We start from the raw sequence: 14,501 nt of genomic DNA, 5'->3' as shown, positions 1-14,501 counted from the left end.
AGAGTGAGTGGATGTGTGTAACTACAAATATGTTAAGAATTTTAGGGGCAGTCGTTCTTAGTAGTTCAACAAGTAATCGGTATTCATATGAGTTTGAGTAGATCAGTGCGCGCAGCAAATTACTTAAACAAATGAGCTTAGATATGACAGCGCAGTGCGGCATAAGCGCCACAACCACCTTCTCCTATGTGCCGAGTGATATTCGCGAACGCTCGGAGTGGCAAGTGGCGCTGTTGTTACACAGTTCACAGCTTCCAGTGCCTCACAAAAGTGGCGAGGTCTATCGCTTGCTGTGATTGAGTCTCGAGGTAGTAACATGTGTGCTGCCGCACGCCAGTTGCTACCTGCCAATTTGATCTGACAATTGCGCTTGGTAAATTGCTTGGCTTGATTCAACGCTTGCCCATGTGGCGAGTGCCCATACGCTATGGTTGCCTGCTGAACTGGACGTATGCTTGACTGCCAGCCTGTTGTCCGTTTGTCTGAGTGGTGAGCTTGTTGCTCGAGGCACCCACCCACATCATGATTAAGTACACTTTAACTACAACAACAACTGAATTTATTGGCAAATAGTTGTACTTGTGCCATTACCATTATTACCCGAAACAGCAGCCAACCGAAACACTGTCGGCAATCAGCAAGCTCAGACAAGCGAACAGGGTGTTGAATATTGTAGGTGGTTAAGGAGCATAGTAATGGTGGTCAGATTCAATAACATCTGGGAAACGAATATTTATTCACAGTGAAACACTTGAAAACCATATTTAAATACACAATTTTGATTATTTTTTTGCTTAACCCCTAGTTAAATAGCATTTTAAATGCCTTGAGCATTTTTACATGATAATCGAAAGAATTATGAATTATTTATAAATATGTTTGTTTCTAAATTTTTTTTAATATGCGAACTAATTGTGAAAGCAAAGAGTAACAAACAAATGCAGTAGACCGAATTCATCTTAAAAATAGGCCACATTTTTATAACTGCTTGGTTTTATGATTCCTTAAGGAGAACACGGTAATATTTTAAGAAACGAAACAAGATGGGAGTTTATGGAGGACGGAATTTTGTCTCGACAAGATAATTACTTTTGCAAGCTCATCCTTATGGTAGAGCACGTTTTTATGACTGGATTACTTTTTTCTTACTTTTATAAGAAAATATAATTCCGACTTTTTGAAATATTGAACGTGGTATACTTGTTTATTGGAGAGATCTTATTTATTGTTCTTTTCAAAAGTTATTCTAAAGAGCTTCTTATTTATCTAGTCAATGAATGAGAAAAATAAATAATTTTAACACGCACGTTATTTGTGTCCAAATTGATTGGAGGGTATAAATATTCCTTGCTTACTGTACTTGTTGGTACGGGAGTAACGAGTGCCAACTCACAAATTTAAAATTTTACATGCGTCCAATATTACAGATTTTTTCATATTTTTATTTTGTACAAAAATGTTTTCGACTCAATTGACATGGTTGTTGATTGCAATCGTTTACGTGCGGCGAACGGTCATATTTATTTTTAATAGTTTTGGAGTAAGAGCAATTTATGTAATGTGTGGAACACATATGCATAGATATATTAACCAAAACAGACATATTTATAAGAAAAACATGCGCGGACAGACTACGCAGTAGAGTTCGTATTACAAATACTCCTGTATGTGGGTATGCTCCTTTAAAAATATTGCAGTGAATATAGATAACATATGTGGGCCATAAGTCATTAATGGTGTGGATATGGTTTCAGCAATGTGACACGCCATTAAAATTGGCAAGTGAGCTCTGATTTTATTCCGAAAGAGCTAGCTATATAGCACTTGCTGGTGAAGAAAGAAGCACTCTTAACTTCGCTCAGCAAATTGAATAAGACTGGGTTAGATCTTCATTTTAAATAACTCACGATTAGTAAACTTGTATTTAATTATTCTCAATTACTTCAAGTTCAGCAGATTTATGTGGGAAAACTTAATTATTACCTCAGCTATGCTGAAATTATAAATTCAAATTAGTATGATTATTGGAATATTTCTAAACAAACTTAGCACCATCGCCGCACAACCGCTTTACACACCCTTCCCCACGCTAAGTTTTCTAATTAATTCGCTGACGTTGACCGCGTGAAAGCCTGAGAGCATGCTGAGTCATCCAGCAAACCAAGCCCCCAGCCACCAAACAGTCAAGCCGCCAGTATCAATACGCCGTGAAAGACAAGGAAGTATTTGTGTTCGTCAAGTCTTATACGTTCCAGCCCGGATCTCCGTTTGCGCATGCGTGTGAACGTACCATAATACCCATTGAAAGTGAATGCCGTTCACTCAGCACCACCACTACTTGATTGCTCCAGCGCCGACAATACTTACTGCTTTGCATATATTTATTTACTGGACAGTTTAGTCTTAATTTATCAATCAATCAACGCACCAATTTTGCCAATTTTGCATTAATAACACCGACAAATCAGCAACAATGTTTATAGATTGCTACAGTGCGCATTTGTCTAAAACAATGGAAGAAGTGAAAAAATATATGGAAACAAAGCCGTGAAAATGTAAAAAAGTGCATTGCTTTTGTGAATTTATTAATAACATTAGACGTTAACTTGCTTGCACTTCTCCGAGCACCCACCTCCAATGCGGCTGGCAACTAACTCAATTGCACACTATGTTGTTGCAGCGTTTCAAATAATAGTAGAGAGTTGTTTTGTTTCTCCTTTCCAGTTGTTAACTTGCTTTATTGCTGTGCTTGTGGCACACCCCTCTCGCGCATTAACAAATGCTGTTAAAGATGAATATTTCAAGGCTTCACTTTCATTGCGGAAGCCGCTTACTTCGCTCAAAATGTTTCTGAGCGCCAGCTGCTTCGCCGGGAGATGTTGGCATCGGCTCTTTTTCAGTTTATTGGTCCCGAGGTGATTATGTTGCACCGTGGTGAATGTTATGGCTAATGGGTTATGCTTTCCTGCTTTTGTTTATTTTTGGCTTTGGTCGGTGATTGGCTCGCCATTACCGAAATTTATTTATAACAGGTGCAGGTGTTACACATTCGTTGAACTCATGGGTAGCTGTGAGTTTGATTTATTGCCTAAGTGTGGCTGCTCAATTATTTTAGCGAGTTGTGCTGAGTCACAGACACGGAACCGCAAATGCAAGCTCTCTCACTAAGTGAAGATTTTAGAAAGAAATCTAATAGTATCAAATAAAAAAGCACATGAGTAGTTGCATAATGACTTGTATAACGAGAGAGGAAACCTGTGCGTGTGAAGACGTTTTATTTGGCTTTTCTTTTGTTTACTTGTATTTCATTACCAATTTTCATTCCTCCAATTTTCAATTGTTTAAAATCTCTTGCAAACTAATCATCGGTAAGTACGCGAAATGTTTACTATAGTTCCTGAATTTTGTCAACACTTTCAAAACATTCGCTTTCTGATATTTTTTTTTTTAATTTAATAGCAAACTAATTGAGAAGATACTTTTCACTTTAAAAGGTATTCTTCAGTCAAACAGTTCTAACTTTGGTATAACTTGCAGATCAATTGTATTTCATTATTCACAAATTAATTAAATTGAAAAATCTATTAAAAACTTTTGGTTTTAATTTATTAATTTACATTTCCATTCGATTTATTAACTCAGCTCCAAAATGGTTTATCATATATTTACCCTCTTTTTTTGTAGCACGCTGATTTTTGAAGTGAAATGTTCAATTCAAGTAATTAAATACTGCCGTTGTTGTCAAAATAGTGGCGCAAACATATTAAACTCTGCGGAATGTACATATGTATAACAAATTTGACCATATGAAAATCTAAAAAATATGTGCATTACAAAATCGAACTACTTGCATTAAATTTGCTTAGAAAGCATCAGCAACCCAATGGCCGCTGGTCACCTGCTGACTGACCGCAGGGTAAAGCATGAGCTTGCTCAAATTGCTAATGGCATATATAAATCCTAAAATGCATTGCTCGTATGCTAAAAGTAAAAAATCACAAAATAAGTAAAAAAACGTAAGCAAATTTAAACAGTAAAAGAGTAAGAAATGCAAATGATAACACAAATACTGTCCGCCAAATACGAACTACCGTATGCTTATGTATTTTACAGAAATAATAAGCAAGAAGCCCTAATGGAAAGTTATTATTTATTTTTAAGTAATTTCTCTTTATTTACATGAATTTCTGCCTTTGATTTACCAAACGTTAGATTTCAGTAACCCCTTAGTTTTAAGTAGGGTCCAAGCTTTTCGTTTTGTATAAGTAATTCTATTCAAAAGTAAGAAAAAAGAATGGATGTATTCCAATGTATTTGAAATTAATCTTATAAATATCTTTATGTATCTATATCTATGTCTACATATTTTACACTGTTTTGAAGGACTTTGCAAAGTTCGCCTTCCTGCGAGTAGCGAGTGTTTTCTTTTCACCAATGTTTCCTGCAAGTGTTGCACATTCCACAATTCCGTATTTACTTATATTTGCATCTCTCCATTCGTCTTGGCCAATGGAGCGCGTGCACGAAAACCCGTTGAATAGCCTAAAGACTTCAGCAAAGTGCATTTTACGATTGCTGCAAGCAAAAGCACAGCTCTATTAAGCGCTCAAATATAGATTTCTATTATTAGCTTTCTGCGACAAATATGCTTCAGGTGAACACAGTTATTGTTGTTGTTATTATATGTACATATATTAACTTCAGAAAATGTATGCTAATACATATAAACGAATGCAAGCAAAGACACCCGCCGATGCGACTGCAACCATTGAACCATAGTTAAGAACATCGAACTAAATGTTTAGTCAGTATCCACTAAACAAATGTATGTACAGATAAAAAGTAAAACTTACAAATGAGCAAGGAAGTGAGTGAGTGTTTTGCATATGAAATGGGCAATTAGCATGCGTCGAAGCACAATCACCTGGATTGCCGTTGAAGTGAGCAAATATAATATTATAGTACATATGTATGTTTGTGCACAGAAACGGCTTAGTCACTGTCACTGCGAGCGCTTCTACGCGATTTTTCTGCAGATATTCACGTATGAATTGCGGCAGTTGTGCGGTTGTCCAGCTGTTGGCTTCAACTCCCACTTTAATTTACAGCTGGTTCGCTTGAGCTGCGCGGCGACGACGCTTGGCCTTTCACAAAATACATGAATGCTCAGTTAAACATATTACTTTTTCAATTTATTACACCTTTTTTATGCATTTTATTTGCTGGTCGAGTGGAGTGTGAAAACTATTAATTGTGGATTACTCATACGCCTTGGCTGTGGAGCTGACGTTGTTTTTAGTCAAAATGAGTCCGACTGGCGCCACAATTTGCCATGGCAATACATTTTAAGAAGTAATTTTATTTATTTTCTTAGTTCTCCTCTCTGCCTTTGTCGTATTTTTGCATTAAGCGCCTAATGAGTGCGGTTTATTGTTGTTGTAGGCGTTTGGTGTGCGTGAAATTGATAGCGTTCGGAGAGTTGAACTGAACTGATTACAATTGGGGGACAATTAATCTCGAGATAAACGTGATAGATTGCGCTTGTGTTTGGGTAAATTATCACATATTACTCTTTTAAATTTTTTAATAACGAAATCGGTAATTATAATGCTGAAACTATTTGCTTTATTTCTCAGTTGCTATAAGCCTGCCTGCTGCTGAGCCTGCAGAGTTTATGAAAAATTCTTCAATTAAAGTGTTTAAATGGATATCTGACACCCACTGTTGACTGTACTAAGGCCCACGAAACATACAGCACCAGTTACACACATATATAGAATATTATTTTCTAATTAAGAAAAGTCGAAGTTAACTAAACTTAATAATTATCTATCTGTTTGATATACATATAAAAAATTATTCAAAAAATTTCAGTCCTCATACTGCCGTAACAGAAGCGTTGTTAAACTTGAGCAATATAAACCGCAAAAGTATAATAAAACAACTGAAATCAGTCTAAATTCAAACAAAATTGTGAAACTATTAGTTGCTCTCATTTGACAAGGCACGTTTGGATTTGCTGACAGTTTAAAAATGTAAGCAAACCGAAAAAATTGACAGTAACAAGCGATAATAACATCATCACAAACAGTAATAACAACAACTTGTCGGCAGTAGAAGCCGAAAAGTTGAACGAAAATTTGTAACGACAAGTTGTTAGCACATGTTTTAGCGAATATCATCTAATTTTATGGAAAAAGAAAAAAGTGATAAAAAACAATTCCGATGTCACTAACAATACGAAATTTAATACTTTATATAACGAAGGACTAAATCAATTAAAATATGTTGTTGTCTTTTTTTCAAATTACAGTAAAGATGATATAAATAATAGAAAATGCTTCTTTTTTAATTGTGTTTAAAAAATATAATTCCAATTATGCATTTAAAACAATGAATAAACCAGCGCCCACTCCAGTCCCTCCCAAGGTATAATTATCATAAACAAATTATCATACAATTTCAAGTTTGCAATAATTCAGCTGCTTGTAGCGTCAAAGTTTGATAAAACCGAGCAACGTTATTTCCGGCAACATTATTATGCGCAATCTGAGGCGCTTTGAGCCGTTAGCTTGGATGGCAACCATAGTATAATAAACAAATACCTGTAGCAACAACAACAACAGCAATTGATCAAGCGCATCGTGTTTGATGGAAGATAGATAGATGCTCCTTTGCAGCTACTCAGACAGCTACTGAGTAATGTAAATCGCAATGCAACGCTGCGACAATTTTAAGATATAAGAAGTGATTTTTGTATTATTTTATTTCTCGCCTGACATTGCTTATTGCTGGTGTAAATGTACGTTTATTAATGGTAGCTTGTTAAAAAAATCGCATCATGGAAGATATTCCACTGCAGTGTAAGCTGCGAACATGGCTTTCAAAATGAAATTGGTATAAAAAGCGTATATGACTTGAGTCTTGTATAAAAGGCGTTAAACGGATTGTGCCAGCTATATTCACTGCTGTTGAATTGGAATAAGTGTTTTGGTTGGTCCAGCGGTGAACGGTGACTTTAGATGAGTATTGTCGCTTCCAATTAACAAAATACGTACAAAATCTACATCTGAATCATTGTGGTAAAGTGCTACGCAAATGGACACAATTTTCTATAAAGTGTTCATTATTTTTTACAAAATTTTCTGACTAATAATTTAACATGATTCAACAGAGAGCTTTTGCACCCTTTCGTAACGAAATTCCACACATTGCTCAAACTTAAATAAATACTCGCATATACATACTTGCATGTTTTAAGCAGTGAATTAGCTTAATTACTTTGCATATTACGCAAATTGTACCGTTTAACTATAGCAAAATTGTTTGGCAGCACGCTCAGGTGCCCAGGCATGATAATCGAAGTATTGAATGGTTTGCACAAGCATTAACATTTCTTGCGATATGTAAATCCACTAATTGAATGTGCTTTTTAATAGTAAAATCAAGCCGTCAGCTTGCGATATTCTTTTTAATAAAAGGCGCACAAAAGCAAAAATAATTATAAGTGTAAGTGTGGTAAAAAGTATAAACAATCAGAAGTAAAAATTTGGTAAACTCGTCCATTACTAAGTAAGTGAAGCAAGTAAGAGCTTGTGATAATGGTGATAGAGCTTTCGAAGAAACATATTGATTTTATATTGTGTTAATTTTTATTTATTTTTTTAATTTTATAATTTAGATAGATAGTTTAACTGCAATCATTGCTTAGATTTAGTTAAAACATATTAAAACGTTGAAAATTAATTTGAGAAGTGAAAAATCGGACTACTTTATGTTATGAAATAGTCGCACCTGCTGCACTCGCCCCAAATTGAACTGATTCTTGTCGCTGCACACTTCACACGCCTGCGGCGTAGTCGTCGATTTACGTGCACGTACACACTAGTAGGAGTATGAGTGCATTACGTGAGCTCATACACCGGCGTACTTGAACTACTTCTGGTATTTAAACATATACCCAGTTACATATATGTATATGTATATGTCATTAGCTATATACCACCAACTAGTTTTGTATGTTTGAATTCTTGCCAAGGCCATCATCGCGCGCTGATACATTCCGACGTTTGACAATTCTGTTTTCTCTGTGCTTTCGTTGTTGTTGTTATTGCGTTCCGTTAATTGCGAAAGCAAATAAATTATGTATTAAAACAATTAAGAAACGCTTGTTTGATTACGCGTTGTGCCGGTGGCAATTATGTGGGCACCCAGGCGTATGAGTATTATTGTATTTCTGGCACGCGAATTTTGTATTCTATTTCATACAACAGTTAAACGTGGCTGTCAAACGTGGCTGTCAGCCAACAACAACTGACTGCAGAAGTTCATGAACATTTAATTGTATGTGCTTCTTCCACATAAGTGTACACACTAAATGAGCTTAACGCTTTTATTGCTTTGGTGCGCACTGAAACTTCGATAAAAGTTTTATTGTTATTCGTCAAAAGTGCTTTGCTCACCATTTTCTGTCGCATTCGCCCATTCATAAACATTATATTATTATTACATGCTTAATAGTACGCCTGCAAAGTGTTTGTTTATTTATTTGGATTTGAATTTACGTGAATTCGCCATGTCTCGTGTTTTCTGTCCGTTGATTTTGTTATTATTGTTCTGCTCACTGTTACAAAAACGAAAACAACTAGTTCTGCTCTTTTAATTTTGTCATTGGCATACATGTTAACAAGTCTATTTGCAATCAAATGTTCACCAAACTGAATTATTTTAATACACTGAAAACAGGAAAAAGCCCTAACGCCGACTGCACTGAAGCTATAAGACCATTGCCTTTGCTATTGCAAGTTTCCAATGCAAGAACTAAATTTGAATCGATCGGTTTGTGTGAAAACTGTATGCTGTAGGGGTCGTGTATTGGCAATTGCGACAAATGAGCAACTTCTTGAGGAATATGTTCGGAATTTTACATCGATATCTCCAAAACTCGGAAAAAAATATCATCAGACTTTGTTCATAATTTTAAAATTTTTAATTTATTCTTCAAAATCTACATATGTCGTATCCTTCAAATTAGTCCCCTTGGCAACAATACACTTATTCTCACGGTTTTTCCTATCCCCGAAACAGTTGATAAAGTCAATGTCCGGAATAGTCTTCAATGCGCGTAGCGATTTACGTTTAATGTCTTCAATTGACTCCAAACGGTTTCCCCGTAGCAGTCGTTTCAGTTTGCTGACTAGCCAGAATTCATACGGAGCTAAGTCAGGAGAATAATGTGGTTGAGGCACGATATTGGTAAAAACTCGACGGTGCATTATTGTGGTTCGAAAATCAAGAGTTGTATTTACGAATAGCTTTGCGCAAACGTCACATAACACCCAAATAGTATTCGTTACTGACAGTTTCATCGGCTCACCTTTGCCTGGATTTTAATCGCCTATACAATTCCCAGTCGTAAGCATAGATCCAAGACTCTTCGCCAGTAATGTTTCATAACATCCTGTTAATCGGAAAGCATTGTTTCACAAACGTTAACGCGACACTGTTTTTAAGAAATCAAGTGATTTTGGTTTTCAGTAATCGTCGATTTTCAAGCACCAATTCCTCTATTTTATTGACGGGTTGATCATCAGTTGATGTTGATGGCCGTCTTGGACGTTGTTCGTCGTCGACGTGTTATCGATCCTGTTTGACTAATTATGGGGTCTCCGACTTTTTCTTCTGAGTATTACAAACTTCATGACGTTTATAAGGGTATAAAAAGTAGCGAATAACATTAAAATTCACGGCACGAATATGCAACAACGTGATATTCATTGTAAATTCCTAAATTGTTGCCTAAGAAACCCCTTAGATTCACCGTATCACACAGAGCGAAGCCAAGAGAATTACTAGAAACAAATGAAAGAGGTTATAAAATCAATTTGAAAAGGGGTTTAATGGAGTATAATTTGAAGTTGGATTGTACGTGAAGCTGAGACACACCATGCTGAAAAAAAAAGAAAACATCTAATGTAATAAATATGTATATTTAAATGAATATATACATATACTTTTTATGTACCATGTACCCATAATTGTATAGTTTGCTTGTGTTGTTTACAGTTTTTGCTAATAATCTTAAAAATGACTGAAAACTCAATACAACCATCTCTTATTTTATGTATCTGGAAATTTATTTGCAAATTAATAATTGAATAACAATAAATTAATTATTTACTCCGAACTGAATTACGTTTGATAAATATTAATTTTTAAATACAAAACCTGTTTTTATTTTCAAAGACAATTATAATTTATTTTAAAAATTTTTCTCCAATACTTACATATAAATAAACATTTTCCACTCAAACATCAGCTCGATAGAGATATTTAAAAAATACTACCTAATAAATTTTTAAGACAATCTTTTGCGAATCAAGTGATGGCACGACGCAAAATTTTACTTCCCATAAAAATTGTAAAGCGAAGTTAAAATCGTAAACACTATTTTCAACGCAAATGTAAAATCATTTTGATATATAGTATACATATTTCAGCATAAAATAAATCAGAAATTTGCAACATTTGTTTTAACAATTGGTATCTAGGCTCAGCGGATTGGCAGGCAGAGTAGAAGTACCAACCAACCGGCATTCGTGCGAAAACGAATGATTAATAGCTTATATTGTGGCATGGGCATTTTCTGTTAACAACATTTCAGCAGCTGCCAAATTTATTTTAATTGTTTTTATGTGAATCGTTTATAATTTTTTTGAAAACGTTATGCCTTTTACTACAATATTTAAATTCGCTTCTGTTACCATCTATTGTTACAGTTAGCTTCCGTACTTGTTATCTTCATGAGTTTGGCTTTGGTCATGGGTCAACGGTTCTTCCCTATACCGACAAACTTCAACTTCAACTCAGGTGGTCTGTCGTCTCCAAATGCAATTCGGGATGGACGCAATAACCGAGGTGAGTGCGATGATGATATTGGGGAATGTATATACTATATATGTCAAGTTAAAGAAGAGGGGAATTCCTCTTTCATTTAATGCTGTTTGATTTTAACTATAATAAAGCGATACTTTGAACGGTAAGGCTAAGATTTAGCAAATTATCAGGTGTTCAGGATTATTAATTAATTCTCATTTTATATATGTATGCGAGCAAAAAACGGCTTATTTTCTATAATTTTTTTTACACAAATAATTAAATATTTTATCGAAACTTTATTATTTCAAAAATACATATTTAACACAGATTTTATGAAATTTTCAAATTACGGTGTTTTTTTCGGCAGTCCGTCAGAAAAATGGTTCCACCGCATTGACAGCAGAAATTCTTACAAAATCATCTGATGTAAACTTCATAGATATTGGACTAACAAAACAGTTTTTACAAATGCAGATTTTGTTGAACATTTCTCGACGTTTTTTTTTTTAAATTGTAATTGAAGAAACAAAAATTCTTCATTCAAGATATTGTGCGAAATTTTGACAATGATCAGTATGTTGAGCTGAGTCGATTTAGCCATCTCCGTATGTCTGTCCGTTTGTATATATACGAACTAGTCCCTCAGTTTTTAAGATATCGTTTTGAAATTTTGCAAACGCCATTTTCTTTTCAAGAAGCTGCTCATTTGTCGGAACTGCCGGTATCGGACCACTATAACATATAGCTGCCATACAAACTGAACGATCGAAATCAAGTTCTTGTATGGAACAGGTTGGCACAGGTTATTTTCTAAGATAATAATGTAATATACGAAGAAATTGTTCAGATCGGTTAACTAAGGCATATAGCTGCTATACAAACTGAACAATCGGAATCTAAAACTTTTGCATTTGAAAAGATATATTCACGAAATTGGGTACAGATTATTTTCGAAGGCAACAATGTAATCTCCGAAGAAATAGTTCAGATCGGTTAACTATAGCATATAGCTGAAATACAAACTGAATGATCGGAATCAAATGCTTGCATGGGAAACTTCCTCATTTGACGATATATCTTCACGATATTTGGTATGAGTTATTGTTCATAGAAATAATGTAATATCGGAAGAAATTGTTGAGATCGGCTCACTATAGCATATAGCTGCCATACAAACCGGAATCAAGGGCTTGAATGGAAAACTTTCGCATTTGAGGTGGTATCTTCACGAAATTTCACATGGATTACTGCTTAAGGTAATAACATAATATCCGAAAAAATTGTTCAGATCGGATTACTATAGCCTATAGCTATATATATAGGTAATAACATAATCTCCGAAAAAATTTTCAGATCGGATTATAAAGAAATGCACCTGTTAAGGGTATATTAGCTTCGGGGCAACCGAAGTTGATGTTTTTTCTTGTTTTTTGTTAAATTTATAAGAGTTTAATTAATGAACTAATTATAATTATTTTTAATATTTTTATTTTAATTAATTTTTCTGTTTTTTATTTTTTTATTCAGGCCCCGTGCTGTTCCCACCATCACCACCAAATCCATTCGATGAGAGCAGCGGTGTGATAGTTGGCGCTTCCGGTTACGGCTTCGTGCCACCCCAACAACAAAGTAAACTCTAATATGCAATGATACCAAATATAGTCAGATACAAAGATAGTTATGTCTAAACTCACAAACACCTCATATCCTCTCAGCAGCTCTTTGCAAAATTTTCCGCCTCCTCAACCAAAAAGCTCAAAAAGCGAACACAAACACAGAAACACATTAGTTTTCTGGCAATTTCAAAGTCAATTTAAGTAGAAAAGAATTGCGAACGCTGAAAGGTCACAGAAAACAAAAGCTTTATTATTTTAAACACAAATACCTTACGTAAATATTAATGAATATCTAATGTTGTTTTTGTTCAACCTTTATGAAAAAGCATTTTTAGCGCGTTGAATCTATTTGAGGAATGAACAGTTACAAACATTATAGTATATGCGCACCTACATAAGTATTTATTAATTAATTATCGCGACTTAGTCAACAATTTAATCAATATTTCACAATCATTGTTGTTGTTGTTTTCTAACAGGGTTCGTACGCGGCTAAGCACAAATTACACACGGTTGTCAAAAGCCATCGCAAAAGTCAACACAGTCCACATTTTGAACACATCAAACATACACAAGCACATGCAAATGGATTGGGCGAATGCAATGCGCAAATATATAGTATAATAATTTAATGTTATATAAGCTTTATTCACACACACACACACTTTTACTACATTTCGAAATATATACAAATACACGATGCTTTTGATCGCTTTGCTTGTATGCTCGCTATTTTATTGTTAAACAAATTAATAATGCACTGATTAATCGCACCATTGCAACAATAACAAATACAAAATGCGCAGCACGGCGGGCGTAGAATGTCAACAACAATTTCAAACAGCATTCACCGATAATAGAGAAACAAGTAAAGTGCTTTGGAAACGGAAGCGGAAATGCTAGCGTCTATATATACTCTTACACAAACAATTAAAACAAAATTTCACCAGTCACTTAGTAAATAGCGCACAATCAACTACTAAATATTAGCCATTTAGAATACAAAACTTTCTTCTTTAAATATTATTATTATTTTTTTATAATAGAGAATATTTTTTTTAAGTTTTTGTTGTTTATTTATGTAATTATTCAAAATTGTTATGAAAAAATATTTTAAATTAATAAAAATCATATTGAAACAAATTTGGAGTCAATAATTCGTACTTATTTAGTTTTAAGACCAAAGACTTTTTTAATTTTGACATACAGGACAAACTTTAATTCTTAATCATTGCAGTTGGCACCTCTATCAGATTTAATTAATTTATTTGTTTACACACATTTTTAGTTTTAGTTTTCAATGGCCAAATTTTTATTTACCTCTTTGATTTTTAATTTGTAGATATTTTTATTTAAATCATAAAACATTTTTTTATATATTATTCTTTCTGCTTTTTATTATTTTTGTATATTTTTCATTAATTTTATATTATTTTTTTCTTTTTACAATTTTATTTTATTTTTCGTTGTATTTTTTTATAAAATAAGCTTTCTTGTCTGTTATAAATAAAGATTTGTAGTGCAATAAAACCTTGTGGATGTGTTTCTTTTTGTTTATGATTTTTTATTATTTTGTGTGCTTTATTTGTGTATAAATTTAATTACAGCACATTATAAGTTATGTATTGCACCGCTTAGTGTTGCCTTGAAAATACACTAACATGCTGCCTTGAAGACAATAATGTAAATAATATATATCAAAGATATGGAACGGATTACTTTTTTGGTTAGCATACACATGCTAATTAAAGAAATTATTACACTCCGGTATTCTTTAGTTTACAACAGCAGCACCACACAAATATGTATTTATAGAACACAAGATAATATATTTGTATATGTACATATATAGTAGGGGGTTTAGATACCACTTAAACATTTTAGTTCAATCGATTACGGTAAGGTATGTCCCACAAAAATTAAATTTAAATGGTTTTATAAAGTAGTTCGAAAATTATGATTTCATTTATATGGGGGCCAAGGCAAGCTTTCATCCAATTTGAGTAA

At 33.9% G+C, this 14,501-nt stretch overlaps 1 protein-coding gene across 1 annotated transcript in view; it reads left to right on the top strand.

Annotated features, from left to right (window-relative positions):
• The window catches only part of LOC120766498, a 34,509-nt gene that overhangs the window by 8,106 nt on the left and 11,902 nt on the right, over nt 1-14,501 (top strand). The window contains exons 2-3 of the mRNA XM_040092050.1: nt 10,779-10,917; nt 12,406-12,507. Of these exons, the coding sequence (XP_039947984.1) occupies nt 10,779-10,917; nt 12,406-12,507 (241 nt within the window). The remainder of the gene's footprint in view (nt 1-10,778; nt 10,918-12,405; nt 12,508-14,501) is intronic.

The sequence above is a fragment of the Bactrocera tryoni genome, chromosome 1 (assembly GCF_016617805.1).
Source record: "Bactrocera tryoni isolate S06 chromosome 1, CSIRO_BtryS06_freeze2, whole genome shotgun sequence".
Classification (NCBI taxonomy): domain Eukaryota; kingdom Metazoa; phylum Arthropoda; class Insecta; order Diptera; family Tephritidae; genus Bactrocera; species Bactrocera tryoni.
This window is presented reverse-complemented; position numbering and strand designations above follow the sequence as displayed.